This window comes from Oncorhynchus nerka, linkage group LG9a (assembly GCF_034236695.1).
Source record: "Oncorhynchus nerka isolate Pitt River linkage group LG9a, Oner_Uvic_2.0, whole genome shotgun sequence".
NCBI lineage: Eukaryota > Metazoa > Chordata > Actinopteri > Salmoniformes > Salmonidae > Oncorhynchus > Oncorhynchus nerka.
In genome coordinates this window covers 19189726-19208533 of record NC_088404.1, presented here as the reverse complement: position 1 = coordinate 19208533, position 18808 = coordinate 19189726, and the positions used below count along the sequence as shown (strand labels likewise).

Genomic DNA, 18808 nt, shown 5'->3' with positions numbered 1-18808 from the left:
TCCTCACGGCCCCAAGGGGTGCACATTTTTCTCCATCTCTAGTCGAGCGTTTCCCAAACTCGGTCCTCACGGCCCCAAGGGGTGCACATTTAGTTTTCTGCCCTAGCACTATACAGCTGATTCAAAGCGTGATGATTAGTTGATTATTTGAATCGGCTGTGCAGTGTCAGGGTGAACAAACTAAACGTACACTCCTTGGGGTCCCGAAGACAGAGTTTTGGAAACCCTGCTCTAGTCGATACGTGCTGAAGAAAGAACGACAAGAGACTGGATGGAGGCCTATCCAGAGTCAACTGGTCCAAATGACGGACAGATTAGCATTAACAGATGGAAGGGTCACAGTCGAACAACTCTATATAGAACACATAAAGACAATGTTTAAGTGGAGTTCATTGGCCCTGACAGACACTGTCAATCAAAGTGCTTGCTCCTCGCTCCACTGCTAGCACTTGCAGGTCCTCCTTTTACACACCCCATGGCCCAGGGAAAAAGAGCATTGTTGGATGGGCTGAAATCTTCCTGGTGGCTATCAACACACTCTTCTTTGTGACTTTTAACTCTCCAAGGGAGCCAACTGCATGACTCAGGTCACACTAAGAATGTGCGACTGTGTCATAGGTCTAAGATAGGTCTTAGAGTCTGAGCTGCTCAGTCAAGTCTGAAAGAGAATCAAGCTCATGCTGCATTTAATACACTGCCCCATGTTGGGACGCTAACAATGCTGCCACCTCCCCCTGTGATGTCATCTGAGACCCTGCTCGGCTCTCAAGCTTATAGGGTTGCTGCCTTCTGCTGTGGTCATGTCGCTCTCTACCCATGGTTGTTTTATTGTTTCAACTACGATTTAAAACATCTGAAAGTTTAGAAGCAGACTCATTTAAACTGTAGCATCTACAGACAAATCAGACCATTTAACCACTGACAACATTTCTTTAACACACTATGGGGCCTCGATCACTCAAAGATGAAAGAACATGTCAGTTACAGACAGCTACCCGTAGTCATCTATCAAAACAATAAAACAACCACAATAGGATAATGCTAATGCATAGTGTGCCAACAACACAGCAACATTTCAACGTCCTATTTAGGGTGTATTCCGTGTTTTGGTTCCTTTAAATAGGACTGGCCTGAGCCACATGAATCGGAAATTAGACTTTCAGAATGATAAATAGGTGTGATATATGCATGCAGTTTACTTATCGTTATGTGGTCATAATATACTGAATAATATTACTGTGATTATGACACAAAACGATAACCAAAAGCCCCCCCATTTAACAAAAAAAAATTATATTTCCAAAAATCAGATGATGAGACTATACTTGAACTGGAAATTGTACAACATGCAAACACAGAGCTAGTCCTAAACTGAAATATGTATTTAAGAAACATTAATATTAGTACCTAGTAGCAGTTTGTGTACCCGAGACCACAGGAGGGAAAGCAGTGTGCTCTTGTCTTGACTGGCTGAGCGCTGGATCACAGGCGCTCTCTTCTTGTGTGTGTCAGAGAAGGGTGGAGCCGACAGGCTTTGATTCCAAACAGGCTCTCTTTCAGAGGCATCCCCGGCCCTGGCTGGGAGCTGTTCACATCCCCGGAAAATTCAGGAGGAGAAAAAGTTTATGGAAGCGAGTAGGAGTTTATTCACCAGCGTCTGAGGCCTTTCAGGGCCATGAGAGTGAGTGTCTATAAGGGGGCAATCAACCATGGGCTGCGAATTATCTCTGTTGCTCTCCTACCTGTGACGGCCCCCTCAAGTGCAGCTGAGAGTCTGACTCAATGGAAAGAAGAACAATGGGTGAGGGGGACAAACAATCCAGACGAGTCTATCATTCTGTATAGTGTTATCTTAGGCACTGAATAAAACCGGAGTTCCCCCTTTCTGCCTCATAATCAGCACTATTTTCAGGAGCCAGTGGTACTCTTCAGGTCCCTTTCAGAACCTCTCAACAGGTTCACAAGGGCAAGAAGTGCAGTATATTAAAAAAAGGGATAATAACTTCACTTGACTGGAGCGAACAACATTGTGAACTGAGCAGCCAAGCTTGCTAAAACAAAGTCTTTCAGAAAATGTTCAACTCTAATATAAAAATATTGATGTCTTTCACAAGGGACACTGTGTCTCTTACACTATGTATGTGGTGTTAGTCTTATTGAATACAGATGTAGGATCTTCATTTGAGACAGTTTGCCACAGCAGGAAAATAATCCTGCAGCAACAGGAAATGTGAATTATTATGTGGATTATAATTCATGTAAATTTTTGTAGTGGTTGATACATTTTTCACAAGGGAAAATCAAGTCTGAAAAATAAAGTGGAAATTACAAACTTCAGAAATCTATTTAAACCTCAAATACACTACAAGTTTTAAATGTCCTGCATTTCAGGAAAGTTCTCTTGCAACATGGTGATTTTAATTAAGATCCTACATTTGTAAATTGATTAATAAAATATAATGATATATGTTTTAACATAAAATACTACAGGAAAACAAGGAGTAAATGTTTCAAAAGGTGATTAAACCCAAAGAAAATCTAAACCTTTGATGAAACAAAATAAAGTTTCATTAATATTTGTGCCGTTGTGATCTCTTTATCGTCGCCCATGGTGCCGAGTTGAAAAGTGGTGCTTCCTGGCCACCAGTGGTTTACCTCACAGACACACTGGCCCCTGCCTGTGGGAAAGAGGAAACCATGACTTATCTGAACATATGGTTTCCCAATTCAAGTCAAAGTGTCTGAGCCCTGTTGCATCTGGTGCCATTTCAGTTTGTTAAAAATGCCACACAGGGCTGTGACGAAAGGAGAAGAGGCAGAGGAAAATACAGTTATTACACACCCATAGGCACATTTTTTCAGCTCATTAGCCACTGGCCTCCGTGACCAATTAGGTTTTGTCACAATTGCCGGGTCATTATGCTTTCATTTTCTTGAGTAGTTATTCAGCCGAAATAAAGGGGGAAGAAATACTACATTGAGAAAGGCATAAAAAGTCCAGCCTCAATGAAAATGTATCGAAACTGGGAAAAGTTTTTTAAGTAATGAGTGATAATTTTGCGTCAAAGGGGACAAAGGGTCTTTCCAGGGTTATAAAGATGCTAACTGTGTGAGGATGCTGGGTCTTGTGACTGTCACAGTGCCTCAAAGTGGTAGAGAACAATAGTACTGCATCTTTTGACCTGGCACTTTAAAATAAGAAAATATTCCAGAAATTTCTGGAAATGTAAGTTAAGAAGACAGGCCCTCAGACTTTCACAACGTAGCAACCACAAATAAAATGTCTCTCAGGCCGATATGTTGTCACTTTCTAGAACCCCCATCGCAGAGGCTTCTGCTAAAAGCAAGTAGCAAGATTGTTAAATGCATTGCCTCCACTGTGCAGGTCAGTGGATGGCCAGTATTCCTCAATGGGGGCCATGGAGAGAGGGAAAAACTGATGTCAATCACAGAGCGATCTGACACAAAGGGCCATAATGGCCGTTGGTCCACCTCATCCCTTCATCCCGCTGAGCGGATGACCCCCAGGGGCATTCCTGCGTGGCCCTGAGCCCCTCCAGCTGACCACAGACCATTTATCAAGGCCCCAGGCAGCATTGGAGCCCACACACTCCTCTTATGGCCTGCCATGAGAGCACCACACACTCACACAGACCATGGCAGCCACACCATGTCACAGCAAATTTACAACAGGCACACCATGAAAATGGCTGGGTCAATATGACGATTCAAGGAGTAGTATTACACAGATAATGGTTCAGCACCGAACACAACTTCAAGCACAGCGAGCAAATGTTCTTTCAGGCAAAAAGGAACACTTGTGGTCTTTTAAAGTGTGTAAGGTTTGAACAACTTGTGGTGGTGATATGCCACTTACAGATTTAGCTAGGAGGAGACCTCTAGGGCCAGGATTCAATCCGTTCAGCGGTAAATCTGTGGAATAGCGCGCTTGACATTTATTGGTCATTTCCGATTGAGCCGCGAACACATAAGCATTTCCTTTAAAAGGTGCATAGCCGACAAATTACGATCGGATTTATTCATGGCCTAGGTTTCTTTTAAAAGGATATTCCACACAAAAAATAGAACCTAACACAATTTTTTCACTTTTGGGGTATATACTGTATTTCACAATACTGTACCCACGTTTTTTTTGGTAAGTATTAACATAGTGCCCCATTCAGCCTGAAAACAACTTATAAAACTCCTTACAAACACTACAATCCAAGTTATCATAATTGAAAACAAAATATGTCTATAAATCAGCCTACCTACGTAAGCATAATAAGTACCTGAAACTGTCTGAGTGAATAGACTGCAGAATTTTGTAATATTTTGGGACCTGCTTCATCATAAAGTTGAACCTGGACTGAATAGGGTCACATTTTCTCAACCAGGAACCAGAATCTTCAACAAATCTGACTACATCTTCACTTGGACCTTTAAATGGTCCCTAATTTCAAAATAACCTGAGTGAGACCACCAACAAACTGTACTTCTCTGCCTCCTTTTGCAGTTTTTTTTTACCAACTGAACATCTAACAGGGAGGTAACTATTGGCTATTGTTTCAGAATTGCTTGGTTATGACATTTCTCTAAAGTAAATAATTTAAATCATTTTCTTCCTTTGACTAGATCATTGGTTCACATTCTATTCCGTTTTGGGGTATTTCTGAATTTTCGATCTTCATGCAGATGTACATGTTCTGATCTCAGTTGATTATTATGAAATTGAATGTGCATGTTCCATTGATTGTTTTGCGACTTATTGAGTATAGAATAATCCAGGAGGGTATTCCTTCAAACGTTCTAATATTGCCAGGCTAGCTGGTGACCGTGTTAACTGAAAACTGCATTTGTGAATTTTGAAACTGCTTTTGCAACAGAACAAGCTACGTTCAGTGAGTGAATGGACAGCCAGCTGACCACTAGCATTAGGGATCGCACAATACTAATTCCCTGTGTCCAATACAAAGCCTACAATTATATGCTAATCAGTGGAACTCAATACCTTTCTCCTTCCACCTTTCCTCTCGGTCACTAGAAGCTGGTGCACTGGCTCATGTTTAGTCATGTCTACCTTTACCTCTACCTAAGGGCACACTGGAGGAAGACTTTTCTCAATTATGAAAATCATTTTTTAACACATTCAGAGAAGGGGATCTCGAAGTTGCCCTCATTTACATGCAGATTTGATATTATATTATTCAGATGATTCAAGAAAATATATGACAATGAAAAATAATTCTCATAGGATTTTTGATCAGAATTGAATAGTGTGATTTTAATTAAACTGCTTTCCATTTGGCCTTTTTGCTCAATTAATGTGAGTGAGGTGTCTATCTACTATTCCAGGCTGTTGAGAGAATAGCAGATTTTTCATCATCTGACAATAGAAGTGAACCCAAAATGTTTCATTCTGAGCCCAAAGCCCCTTGCCTCAGTAAGACACCCAAATAGATGCATACATCATCAAATAGTTCTTGCTCACAAGATTTAAAGGCACAGTGCATTCAAAAACGTGGTTTACCTGTGTTTTATACACTACCGGTGTAGTTGTTACCCCATTGATTTGAATTCCTCCCCATTAAAACAAACCTGGTAACTACATGACAGAAACCGAAAGACAACCCGCCGTGCTCCAGTGAAGTTTATTCAAAGAGAGAGAGAGCTCCTCTTGTCAAAGTGAGAAGTTGTAACAAATGTTATTGTTTTAAAATGAACTTCCCTGGGTGAATGAACCCTCCACACCCACACACACTAGCCACCTCCAGGGCCACGCACTCTTTCTTAATCAAATATACATTTACTAGTCGCTTGGCCAGAGACATCTGGTCCATGCAATCAGTCAATATTGTGGAAGAGTTCAAAGCGGCCAGTTCATTAGCTGTGTCAGCTTTACAACCAGAAGGTAACGGTCTGAAAGTGAACAATACAATGTGGGACAATGGCAGGCTCATTAAGCAGTGATTTATCATGAGGGGATGGCCTGTTTAACCTTTGGCCAGCACTAGCCTCCTTCCCCTCTCAAAGGCCCTATTGTCAACCACAGGGGTCTCTGACTGTGTGAAAGGGAAAAAGATGATCTAGTTAAAGTCAAATTCATTTCTTTTAGATGGCTATAAATGGAAGGCTTTCTCTAGGGAAGACAGCCTTGGTGACATGTGGAGTGTGCAAAGTTGTCACAATAACATACCAACTTACTGATTCATTTTTCTCCTATTTTTTTCTATTTTTGTGGTTAAGTTTGTTTGCTCACTCTGTCGTTCTATTCGATTCAAATTCAATCCAATTTAACAATGTTTTGAATCAAGATTTAGTTACATTAGAAATGTCCACGCACTTTCCAACATATTAGCTTATGAATAAAGGGAAAAACTGAATTATGGTCGGCTGTTCCACCACCCGCCAGTGGTCAAACATTTTTGCCTGTTTTTACAAGAATTGGTTTGCACTCGGTTTGCAAATTGCGACCGGCACTCTGTTTATTTTATTTATTTTATTTCACCTTTATTTAACCAGGTAGGCTAGTTGAGAACAAGTTCTCATTTCCAACTGCGACCTGGCCAAGATGTTAAGAGGTGTTAAGTATTTTCAGACAGAAAACGCTACCGTTGTGTCCGTACCTTAAGTTCTTGAGAATCAAGTTGACTTGTTTGCTAAACTCTTACGTTTGAGTTCCAACCAATGTCAGAATTGCATGTCAAATAGAGAATGATATGTGTATATATTTAAGGTTTCATTCCAAAATACTATATATCCATTTTCAGAAATGTTGATAAATTAGCTTTTATTGTTTAAAAAAATTATGAAAGAGATTGGTGTTTTTTCACTATCTAATAATGGCATGGGGTTGTTCAATGAAATCTATCACCAAATGATTTCATTTCAGAGCCAAATAATCAGTTTTCTTTGCAAAATGCAATATATATCCACCTCACTCTCAGAGAAACAGGTGGTACTGCAAAGTTTTACACAGTCAAATGTAACAAATAACTACATTTTTAATAAAGAACTGTACAAATGATACATTTGTGACATCAACGTGTACAAAAAAAGGTATTCTATACAGTAATATGACATCTGTATGTTAAACAGTTACATTTTACATTTGAGTAATTTAGCAGATGCTCTTATCCAGAGTGACTTACAGTTTGTGCATTAATCTTAAAACAACCACATATCACATTCAAATATACAGGATACAAACATTCCATTCCATCTAAACAATGGACATGTAGCATTATGCAAAAAATTAAGTAAAAACTCATACACATCTCAAATCTATGAATACAAAATCTGAGAAAAGTAATATTTTACACACACATGAAGGTACCCAAAAGCAATCATTTTTGATTAAAAAAACAAATGTGAAAAATTTATGGATATAGACTTTTGGAAATAAACTCTTAATTTATAATATACACACAAGTATTACAGATACGACCTGTAAGTTTGCATTTGTTTTCAAATACCACACAAAGGAGATATTGAGCATTAGTCATGTGTGGACTCTACACAGCTCAGTGGTTAATCCATTAGTCTGAGTAAATCTGGGAAGTCAGAGTGGATAATGTATCACCCGTGGTTTGTAAACTGTTTTGTTAACGATGTATTGTATAGAAATGAAAAAAGGGTCAGAGCGTTGAAATGTGAACAGTTGGTGGGATGTAAAAAAGCGAGCAGCAGCCTGTTTTTGGACAGGGCTTGGCGATGCGCCCCTCCCGTCCGCACCGCCCCACTCTAACAAGACTCTGCTTAGTCACACCACCCGCCTCCCCCATTCTTCACCCCCAGAGCTGGCCCTGTCAGGGGAGCAGACAGAGCCCTGGGCCAGCCCCTCCTGGGCCAGCCCTCCAGGGATAACACCAGACGGCCCCAGGATAGCCAGGGCCACAAATTGAGTGGTCAATACAATTCCGGTCACATGGTCCGCACGAGACATGGCCTCTTGTGTTGTTCGCTGAGGCAGAAGACATGATGGCAGCCACCGGTTCATGACGTTTGTTCTAACCTGGTGCCATGTAATTATGGGCCTTTTATCTACTTATTACCACCAAACCTTTGTGCTGGCCTGTGAGTGTTTGTGTGTGAGGAAGCCTGAGGGGGGAAGGATGCAGGCAGGGGTTAATTAACCTACGTTCAGCACAAGTGGCATCAAGCACCATCGAGACAGTGAGCCATGAGCAGAGCTCACAACATCAGAACTGGAGAGATAATGTTGAGCTGGTGACATACTGTGAACATGCATGAAACGATGTCAACAGGCAATCTTTGAATCCCAACACGGTACAAACTATGCCTTAGGTAGCAAACAGGCATGTCAGGAAACACCACTGACTCCATGGCTTCTAGATGGCACAACATATCTCAGATAACAGGATTTGTCAGCTTTAATGGGCTAATAGCAAAACTAACTCCTTCCCACACATAAAACACTTCTGTCTAGTGGGCTTTAGTAGAGATAATACAAACTACAAATCCAGATTTTAACACAGCAACCATCCATTGCAAATGATCTACTTTGTGATGTTCCACTGATCAGTTGTTCTTGGCAAACATGTATTTGATTTCAGGAAGTCAATTAGTTTGTCTGGGATACAGTATGGTGTGTTAGCCCTGGGTAAAACCATAACAAATACTGTCTCATCTCTTTTTCTGGCTTTGATTTTACAAGTTGAGTTGCTGAGAATGGCAACATCAATCACAGCACATAATATACTTCTTACAGTATACATTCCATCTTTCAGATATGATTTTGTGTTATAACCTGCTGAAATACAGTACCAGTCAAATGTTTGGACAAACCTAGTCATTCAAGGGTTTTTTCTTTATTTTTAATATTTTCTACATTGTAGACATCAAAACTATGAAATAACACATATGGAATCATGTAGTAACCAAAAAAAGGTTATCTCAACCACCTTCACCTGGAATGCTTTTCCAACAGTCTTTCCCACATATGATGAGCATTTGTTGGATGCTTTTCCTTCACTCTGCAGTCCAACTCATCATAAATAATCTCAATTGGGTTGAGGTTGGGTGATTGTGGAGGCCAGGTCTACTGATGCAGCACTCCATCACTCCCCTTCTTGGTCAAATAGCCCTTGAATCAAATAAAATTCAATTTTATTTGTCACATGCACCGAATACAAGTTGTAGACCTCACAGTGAAATGCTTACTTACAAGCCCTTAACAAACAATGCAGTTTTAAGAAATATAAGTGTAAAAAATAGATAAGAAAAATGTTTAAATAACAAATAATTAAAAGCAGCTGTACTGGTACAGAGTCAATGTGCAGGGGCACAGACTAGTCAAGGTAATTGAGGTAATATGTACATGTAGGTACATATTACCTCTTGGACCTAGACTTGTCGCTCCGGTACTGCTTGCCGTGTGGTAGCAGAGAGAACAGTCTATGACAAGGGTGGCTGGAGTCTGTGACAATTCTTAGGGCCTTCCTCTGATACCGCCTGGTATAGAGGTCCTGGATGGCAGGAAGCTTGGCCCCAGTGATGTACTGGGCCGTACGCACTACCCTCTGTAACGCCTTCCGGTCAGATGCTGAGCAGTTTCCATACCAGACAGTGATGCAACCAGTCTCGATGGTGCAGCTGTATAACTTTTTGAGGATCTGAGGACCCATGCCAAATCTTTTCAGTCTTCTGAGGGGGAATAGGCTTTGTCGTGCCCTCTTCACAACTGTATTGGTCTGTTTGGTCCATTCTAGTTTGTTGGTGATGTGGACACCAAGGAACTTGAAGCTCTCAACCTGCTCCACTACAGCCCCGTCGATGAGAATGGGGGCGTGCTCAGTCCTCCTTTTCCTGTAGTCGACAATCATCTCCTTTGTCTTGACTACGTTGAGGGATAGGTTGTTATCCTTGCCCCACACGGCCAGGTCTCTGACCTCCTCCCTATAGGCTGTCTCATCATTGTTGGTGATCAGGCCTACCACTGTTGTATCGTCTGCAAATTTAATGATGGTGTTGGAGTCGTGCCTGGCCATGCAGTCATGAGTGAACAGGGAGTACAGGAGGATACTGAGCACGCACCCTTGAGGAGCCCCTATGTTGAGGATCAGCGTGGCAGATGTGTTGTTACCTACCCATACCACCTGGGGGCAGCTGGACAGGAAGTCCAGGATCTAGTTGCAGAGGGAGGTGTTTAGTCCCTGGGTCCTTAGCATAGTGATGAGCTTTGAAGGCACGATGGTGTTGAACGCTGATCTGTAGTCAATGAATACCACTCTCACATAGATGTTCCTTTTGTCCAGGTGGGAAAGGGCAGTGTTGAGTGCAATAGATATTGCATGATCTGTGGATCTGTTGGTGCAGTATGCAAATTGGAGTGGGTCTATGGTTTCTGGAATAATGGTGTTGATGTGAGCCATGACCAGCCTTTCAAAACATTTCATGGCTACAGATGTGAGTGCTACGGGTTGGTAGTCATTTAGGCAGGTTTCCTTAGTGTTCTTGGGCACAGGGACTATGATGGTCTGATTGAAACATGTTGGTATTACTGACTCAGTCAGGGACAGGTTGAAAATTGGTCAGCATATGCTCGGAGTACACAGCCTGGAGGTGTGTTAGGTCATTGTCCTGTTAAAAAACAAATGATAGTCCCACTAAGCGCAAACCAGGTGGGATTGCGTATCGCTGCAGAATTCTGTGGTAGCCATGCTGGTTAAGTGTGCAAAGCACCCCTACACCATCACATCTCCTATTCCTTGTTGGAACTAAGAATCTCAAATTTGGACTCGTCAGACCAAAGGACACATTTCCACCGGTCTAATGTCCATTGCTTGTGGTTCTTGGCCCAAGCAAGTCTCTTCTTATTGGTGTCCTTTATTTTTATTTAACCTTCATTTAACTAGGCAATTTCTTTAGTAGTGGTTTCTTCGATCATGAAGGCCTGATTCACGCAGTCTCCTCTGAACAGTTGATGTTGAGATGTGTCTGTTACTTGAACTCTGTGAAGGACTTATTTGGGCTGCAATCTGAGGTGCAGTTAACTCTAACGAACGTATCCTCTGCAGCAGAGGTAACTCTGGGTCTTCCATTCCTGTGGTGGTCCTCATGAGAACTAGATTCATCATAGCGCATTATGATTTTTGTGATTGCACTTGAAGAAACTTCTTCTTGAAATGTTCCATATTGACCAACCTTCATGTCTTAAAGTAATGATGGACTGTCGTTTCTCTTTGCTTATTTGAGCTGTTCTTGCCATAATAAGGACTTGGTCTTTTACCAAATAGGGATATCTTCTGTATACCACCCCTACCTTGTCACAACACAACTGATTGGCTCAAATGCATTAAGAAGGATAGAATTTCGACAAATGAACTTTTAACAAGGCACACCTGTTAATTGTAATGCACTCCAGGTGACTACCTCATAAAGCTGGTTGAGAGAATGCCAAGAGTGTGCAAAGCTGTCTTCAAGGCAATGGGTGGCTACTTTGAAGAATCTCAAATATAAAATATATTTAGATTTGTTTAACACTTTTTTTGGTTACTACATGATTCCATATGTGTTATTTCATAGTTTTGATGTCTTCACTATTATTCTACAATGTAGAAAATCGTAAAAATAAAGAAAAACCCTTGAATGAGAAGGTATGTCCAAACCTTTGACTGGTAATGTATATTTGTAAAAAGTAACAAGACTTGAAACATTTGTTCCTTTGAATACTATGTGATATTTCCACTAGCTTTCAAATATAAATACAACACAATCAAATAAATGATGCAAGAGAGCCTTTCAATAATGGCTTTCTCTTTATGCTGAATTTGAACCATTACAATCTTCTTTGAAGTAGCTTTCGGCGCATTTGATGCAGAGATTTGAAAGCAGAGAATTAATAAAAATAAGAAAGAGGCTTTGGAGGTGTTTATAGATTTCAATTATCTCTCACTTGTAGAGAGCAGAATGTGTGGTCTGATTGGGTCGCCCCTCAAGTACCACTTGAAATTTCCACAGCAATTTTTCCCTTTTTCAACACACTACTTTTCTGCCATGCTAAATCTTCAAGGCATTTGCTTTGTAGGGGGATCTTCATAGCTTGGTGAATACATAGAGGTTCTAAGGGCTATGGTTGGGGACAAAAAGCCCCCCCCCCAACACACACAGACACATACACACACATACTATTGCAAAGTAGCAGTGCCAAAAGCGGGAGCAAAATTGCCAAACTAGACCGGCTGACCGCTGAGCAAACAGACTCAACGTAATGGATCGGCCATCTTCTCCACCCCTCCAATTACCCTGATCCTGTGTAGAGGATATGGCTGCATTGCTTCACACCCAAACCCATTCTGTTAATCCCTTACATACATATCAACCTCACATTCACGAACATTACTCTATTCCACAGCCACCCAGGCAGTGGGAGTGGAGGCCGCCAGCTGTGAAAAACTGCCTTCTTCAGGTTTAAATAAGATAATGAGGAATATGCAAATGTTGTGGGAGCTTATGGGATTACTAGTTGTTGGACAGTGGTCTTCCCCACAGTGATGGTGCACTAATACAGGTGTTAGTAAACTGGCATTAGGGGCCTGGCTAATGCTGCTCCATTCACACTGGGATTGTTCCCTCTGCACGGCCATTTGTAGCTCTGTTTGCCCCCTGGTAGGGAAGCTGGCTTGGGCTGTGGTGGGTCTGCTGTTACCCACACTGACACTGTGCTTCCACACAAACTGTGGATCTGTGGACCCCAGTTCTAGACACAACTTGTGAGCCTCTTTGTCGGGCTTAACATGGTTTTCCATGTGTGACTTGTTTGTCAACAGGACTACCCTATCACATTTCCTAGTGGAAGTCCACTTGTTGCCTAAAGGTGACAGGCCTTTGTGTAGTGTACTTTACCAAAGGAAATGTATTATATTCTTATATTCTATTCCATTAAATAATCTCCAAAGATGTAGGCAAAATGTGTCACTGCACAGTGAGAGAAAAATGTGTCACATTAGCTGAAAACAAATGATCTAGACAAGCTTCTCTTTAACTGGAGACTCAAAAGAGCCATTCCACTGATCCAGCCCTGTAACAATGAAATCATTTAAGTGGCTAATGGTTATAAAATCCTAAATACATATTGCCTAAGAGACTTTGAAGTGTTATTGAGGTGCATACCAATTTAGTGATTCATCATATTCTCTGGCCTGGGAAAATCATGGGCATTGCTTTTTAAGGTCTTTGAAGAGTGTGTGGGATGTCGCTCAGAGCAGGCTATGGACCAATGATTAATTACATATAAAAAATAAATAAAAAGGAAGCTTTAACTAATCGGTTGCTCAATAATCATATTCAAGTATAGAAAAGTGAAGGACTACATTGTATTACACAGCCTAGTTCATCTCAAAAGGCAGACACTACAATATGATATTTACATTCAGTGTGCACAGCAGCCAAGGTATCTCAACACAAGCAGGACTGTTTGTATTTCAACAACAGTCTGAACTTGTCCTGCCACTACACTCTTAGATAAAAAAGAACCTAAAGAACCTAAAAAAACTAAAAACGGTCTTCAGCTGTCCCCGTAGAATAACCATTTGAAGGACCCTTTTTGGTTCCAGGTAGAACCCTTTGGTTCCATGTAGAACCCTTTCCACAGAGAGTTCAACATGAAACCTAAAAGCGTTCTACCTGGTTAAAAAGGATTCTACCTGGAACCAAAAAGGGTTATCCTATGAGGAAAAGCCAAAGAACCCTTTTGGAACCCTTGTTTGCCCCCCCCCCTTTCTCTCCAGAGGACAAAATAAACGTTGTTTTCTATTTTTGTTTTTTACAGCTCTTTTGTTACATATACATTTTACACACATTTTACACTGAACAAAAATATAAACGCAACATGTAGCAATTTCAAAGATTTTACTGAGTTACAGTTCATATAAGGAAATCACTCAATTGAAATAAAGTAATTAGGCTCTAATCTATGGATTTCACATGACTGGGAAAACAGATATGCATCTGTTGATCACAGATACCTTTAAAAAACAAGGTAGGGGCATGGATACGAAAACCAGTCAGTATCTGGTGTGATCACCATTTGCCTCATGCAGCGCAACACATCTCCTTCGCATAGAGTTGACCAGGCTGTTGATTATTGCCTGTGGAATGTTGTCCTACTCCTCTTCAATGGATGTGCAAAGTTGCTGGACTGTCTTACATGTCAATCCAGAGCATCATAAAACATGCTAAATGGGTGACATCTCTGGTGAGTATGCAGGCCATGGAAGAAGTGGGACATTTTCAGTTTCCAGGAATTGTTTACAAACCCTTGCGACATGGTGCTGTGCATTATCCTGCTGAAACATGAGGTGATGGAGGTGGATGAACGGCACAACAATGGGCCTCAGGATCTCATCACAGTGTCTCTGTGCATTCAAATTGTCATCGATAAAATGTAATTGTGTTCGTTGTCCATAGCTTATGTCTGCCCATACCATAACCCCACTGCCACCATGGGGCCCTCTGTTCACAATGTTGACATCAGCAACGCTGTCTGCCATCTGCCCGATACAGTTGAAACCGGGATTCATCCATGAAGAGCACACTTCTCCAGCGTGCCAGTGGCCATCGAAGGTGAGCATTTGCACACTGAAGTCGATTATGACGCCAAACTGCAGTCAGGTCAAGACCCTGGTGAGGACAACAAGCACGCAGATAAGCTTACCTGAGATGGTTTCTGAAAGTTTGTCCAGAAATGTTTCAGTTGTGCAAACCCACAATTTCATCAACTGTCCGGGTGGCTGGTCTCAGACGATCCCACAGGTGAGGAAGCCGGATGTGGAGGTCCTGGGCTGGCGTGGTTGCACATGGTCTGCGGTTGCGAGGCCGGTTGGACGTACTGCCAAATTCTCTAAAATGCTGTTCAATCAGCTTCTTGAAATGCCACAGCTATCAGGTGGATGGATTATCTTAGTAAAGGAGAAATGTTCACTTACAGGGATGTAAGCAATTTTGCGCACAAAATTTGATATATATAAGCTTTTTGTGAGTATGGAACATTTCTGGGATCTTTTATTTCAGCTATACAGCTTTATTTTAGTATACCTACATGGTACTTTTATACATATCATTCGCATAACAATTGTATATACACATTACATTTGTAAAAGATAGTACTCAGACATCGCCGGTTCACATTATATATAGAGTTTTCAGTAATAACTATTACTGATTATGAGCTTTTTAATCCCAGCCCTCAGCTACTCTCAGCCCATCCCACCTATCTCCGTAGACCACCCTCTGTTGATTTTCATGTGCCATAGATTTTTCAACTGTGCTGGGATGTCTTACATACATTGTTAACCTTTCTAATCACATAGTATCCACAGATTGTAAGATAAAGATACATATTTTTCCTAAGAGTATTGCTATATTGTTGATTGATTGACTATGTCTTCTGAAAGCACCCAACACTGCTATTTGTAGGGTTAATGTTGTGATTTTTCAGCCATTCCTGAACCTGTGACCATAAACAAGCTACTGTACATGGGGGTAATACCAGAATTAATTATCTAATGATTCTGTCTCTTGGCAGCAAAATCTGCAGAGCTGAGATATACAGTACCGGTTAAAAGTTTGGACACCTACTCATTCAAGGGTTTTTCTTTATTTTTACTATTTACTACATTGTAGAATAATAGCGAATACATCAAAACTATGAAATAGAGGATGTCGTCCCAACAGTAACTGTACGTACATATCCCAACCAGAAGCCATGGATTACAGGCAACATTCGCACTGAGCTAAAGGGTAGAGCTGCCACTTTCAAGGTGCGGGACTCTAACCCGGAAGCTTATAAGAAATCCTGCTATGCCCTCTGACGAACCGGCAAAGCGCCAATACAAGACTAAGATTGAATCGTACTACTCCGGCTCCGACGCTCGTCGGATGTGGCAGAGCCTGCAAACTATTACAGACTACAAAGGGAAGCACATCCGCAAGCTGCCCAGTGACACGAGTCTACCACTTCTCTGCTTCGAGACAAGCAACACTGAGGCATGCATGAGAGAATCAGCTGTTCCGGATGACTGTGTGATCACGATCTCCGTGGCCGACGTGAGTAAGACCTTTAAATAGGTTAACTGCTGCGCAAGACGGATTACCAGGACGTGTGCTCCGGGCATGTGCTGACCAACTGGCAGGTGTCTTCACTGACATTTTTAACATGTCTCTGGTTGAGTCTGTAATACCAACATGCTTCAAGCAGACCACCATAATCCCTGTGCCCCAACCTGCCTAAATGACTACAGACCCGTAGCACTAACGTCCGTAGCCATGAAGTGCTTTGAAAGGCTGGTAATGGCCCACATTAACACCATTATCCCAGAAACAATAGACCCACTCCAATTTGCGTACCGTTCAAACAGATCCACAGATGATGCAATCTCTATTGCACTCCACACTGCCCTTTCCCACCTGGACAAAAGGAACACCTACGTGAGAATGCTATTCATAGACTACAGCTCAGCATTCAACACCATAGTGCCTTCAAAGCTCATCACTCAGCAAAGGACCCAGGGACTAAAGACCTCCCTCTGCAACTGGATCCTGGACTTCCTGACGGGCCTTCCCCAGGTGGTGAGGGTAGGTAGCAACACATCTGCCACACTGATCCTCAACACTGGAGCCCCTCATTGGCCCCTCAGTCCTGCACTCCCTGTTAACCCACGACTACATGGCAAGGCACGACTTCAACATCATCATTAAGTTTGCCGACGATACAACAGTGGTAGGCCTGATCACCGTCAACGATGAGACAGCATATAGGAAGGAGGTTAGAGACCTGGCTGGGTGGTGCCAGAATAACAACCTATCCCTCAACGTAATCAAGACAAAGGAGATGATTGTGGACAGGAAAAGGAGGACCAAGCACGCCCCCATTCTCATCGACGGGGCTGTAGTGGAGCAGGTTGAGAGCTTCAAGTTCCTTGGTGTCCACATCACCAACAAACTAGAATGGTCCAAACACACCAAGACAGTCGTGAAGAGGGCACGACAAAACCTATTTCCCCTCAGGAGACTGAAAAGATTTGGCATGGGTCCTCAGATCCTCAAAAGGTTCTACAGCTGCACCATCGAGAGCATCCTGACTGGTTGCATCACTGCAAGGCACTACAGAGGGTAGTGTGTATGGCCCAGTACATCACTGGGGCTAAGCTGCCTGCAATCCAGGATCTCTACACCAGGCAGTGTCAGAGGAAGGCCCTAAGAATTGTCAAGACCCCAGCCACCCCAGTCATAGACTGTTCTCTCTGCATGGCAAGTGGTCAGTGGCGGTTCTGGGGTGGGGGGTGGGGGGGCATTGCCCCTGTGACAACAATTTTGGACCCCCTTGTAGCCCCCCTAAATGTGGAGTATGAAATAAGTTTTACATAACTCATTTTTGCTATCGTTCTTTTTTTACATCCGTTATTAGACAGTGGCAACGATGATGATTATGAACATGGTCTTTTGCCTGCTAATGCCTGCAATGCAGTGAAGAAAACGATGACAACAATAACGTCTAATGTCACTGGCCCCTCTAACAGTACAACTGGCCCCAGCTTGGCCCCCCCAGTTGAAATGGTCTAAATGGTGTCCCCCCACTCTTCCCCCAAACCCTCTTTTACGCTGCTTGCTACTCTCTGTTAATCATCTATGCATAGTCACTTTAACTATACATTCATGTCCATATTACCTCAATTGGCCCGACTAACCGCACATTGGCTACCCGGACTATTTGCATTGTGTCCCACCAACTTTTACGCTGCTGCTACTCTCTGTTTATCATTTATGCATAGTCACTTTAACTATACCTACATGTACATATTACCTCAATTAGCCCGACTAACGGTACCACCTGTATATAGCCTCACAACTGTTATTTTGACTTTCATTTCACTGTTTTTAAAATTGTATTTCTTTACTTATCTTTTGTTTACCTAATACCTATTTTTTCCTTAAAAGTTGCACTGTTGCTTAGGGCTTGTAAGTAAGCATTTCACCTGTTGTATTTGGTGCACTTGACAAATTAACGTGACAAATTGATTTGATTCACAGTGTCCTCTGAACAGTTGATGTTAAGATGTGTCTTTTACTTGAACTCTGTGAAGCATTTATTTGGGCTGCAATTTCTGAGGCTGGTAACCCTAATGAACATATCCTCTGCAGCAGAGGTAACTCTGGGTCTTCAATCCCTGTGGTGATGCTCATGAGAGCCAGTTTCATCATAGAGCTTGATGGTTTTTACAACTGCACATTCAGAGTACTTGAAATGTTCCGTATTGACTGACCTTCATGTCTTAAAGTAACGATGGACTGTCATTTCTCTTTGCATAGTTGAGCTATTCTTCGTCTTTACCAATGAGGGCTATCTTCTGTATAACCCTTACCTTGTCACAACACATCTGATTGGCTCAAATGCATTAAGAAGGAAATAAACTCCACATATTTACTTTTAACAAGGCACACCTGTCAATTTAAATGCATTCCAGGTGATTACCTCATGAAGCTGGTTGAATGAATGCTGAGAGTGTGCAAAGCTGTCATCAAGGCAGCTTTGCTGGGTGGCAATTTGAAGAATCTCAAATATAAAGTACATTTGGATTTGTTTAACACCTTTTTGGTTAATACATGATTCCTTATGTGTTATTTCATTTTTGATGTCTTCACTATTATTCTACAATGTAGATAGTAGTAAAAATAAGAAAACCCTTGAATGAGTAGGTGTTCTAAAACTTTTGACCGGTAGGGTATATATATATATAAATATATATATCAAGCAGTGCGTTTGAGTTTAACCATATATTGTATTTAA

At 41.7% G+C, this 18808-nt stretch overlaps 1 protein-coding gene across 1 annotated transcript; it reads right to left on the bottom strand.

Annotated features, from left to right (window-relative positions):
* Nucleotides 1–5724: 5724 nt before the first annotated feature.
* On the bottom strand, nucleotides 5725–17715 carry LOC135573343 (uncharacterized). Its single transcript, XM_065022388.1, has 2 exons — nucleotides 14731–17715; nucleotides 5725–14643 (listed from the first exon to the last, which is right to left on the bottom strand). The coding sequence occupies exon 2, from the start codon at nucleotides 10008–10010 to the stop codon at nucleotides 9354–9356; it is 657 nt and encodes a 218-aa protein (XP_064878460.1). The 5' UTR covers nucleotides 10011–14643; nucleotides 14731–17715; the 3' UTR covers nucleotides 5725–9353.
* Between the last annotated feature and the right edge of the window lie 1093 nt (nucleotides 17716–18808).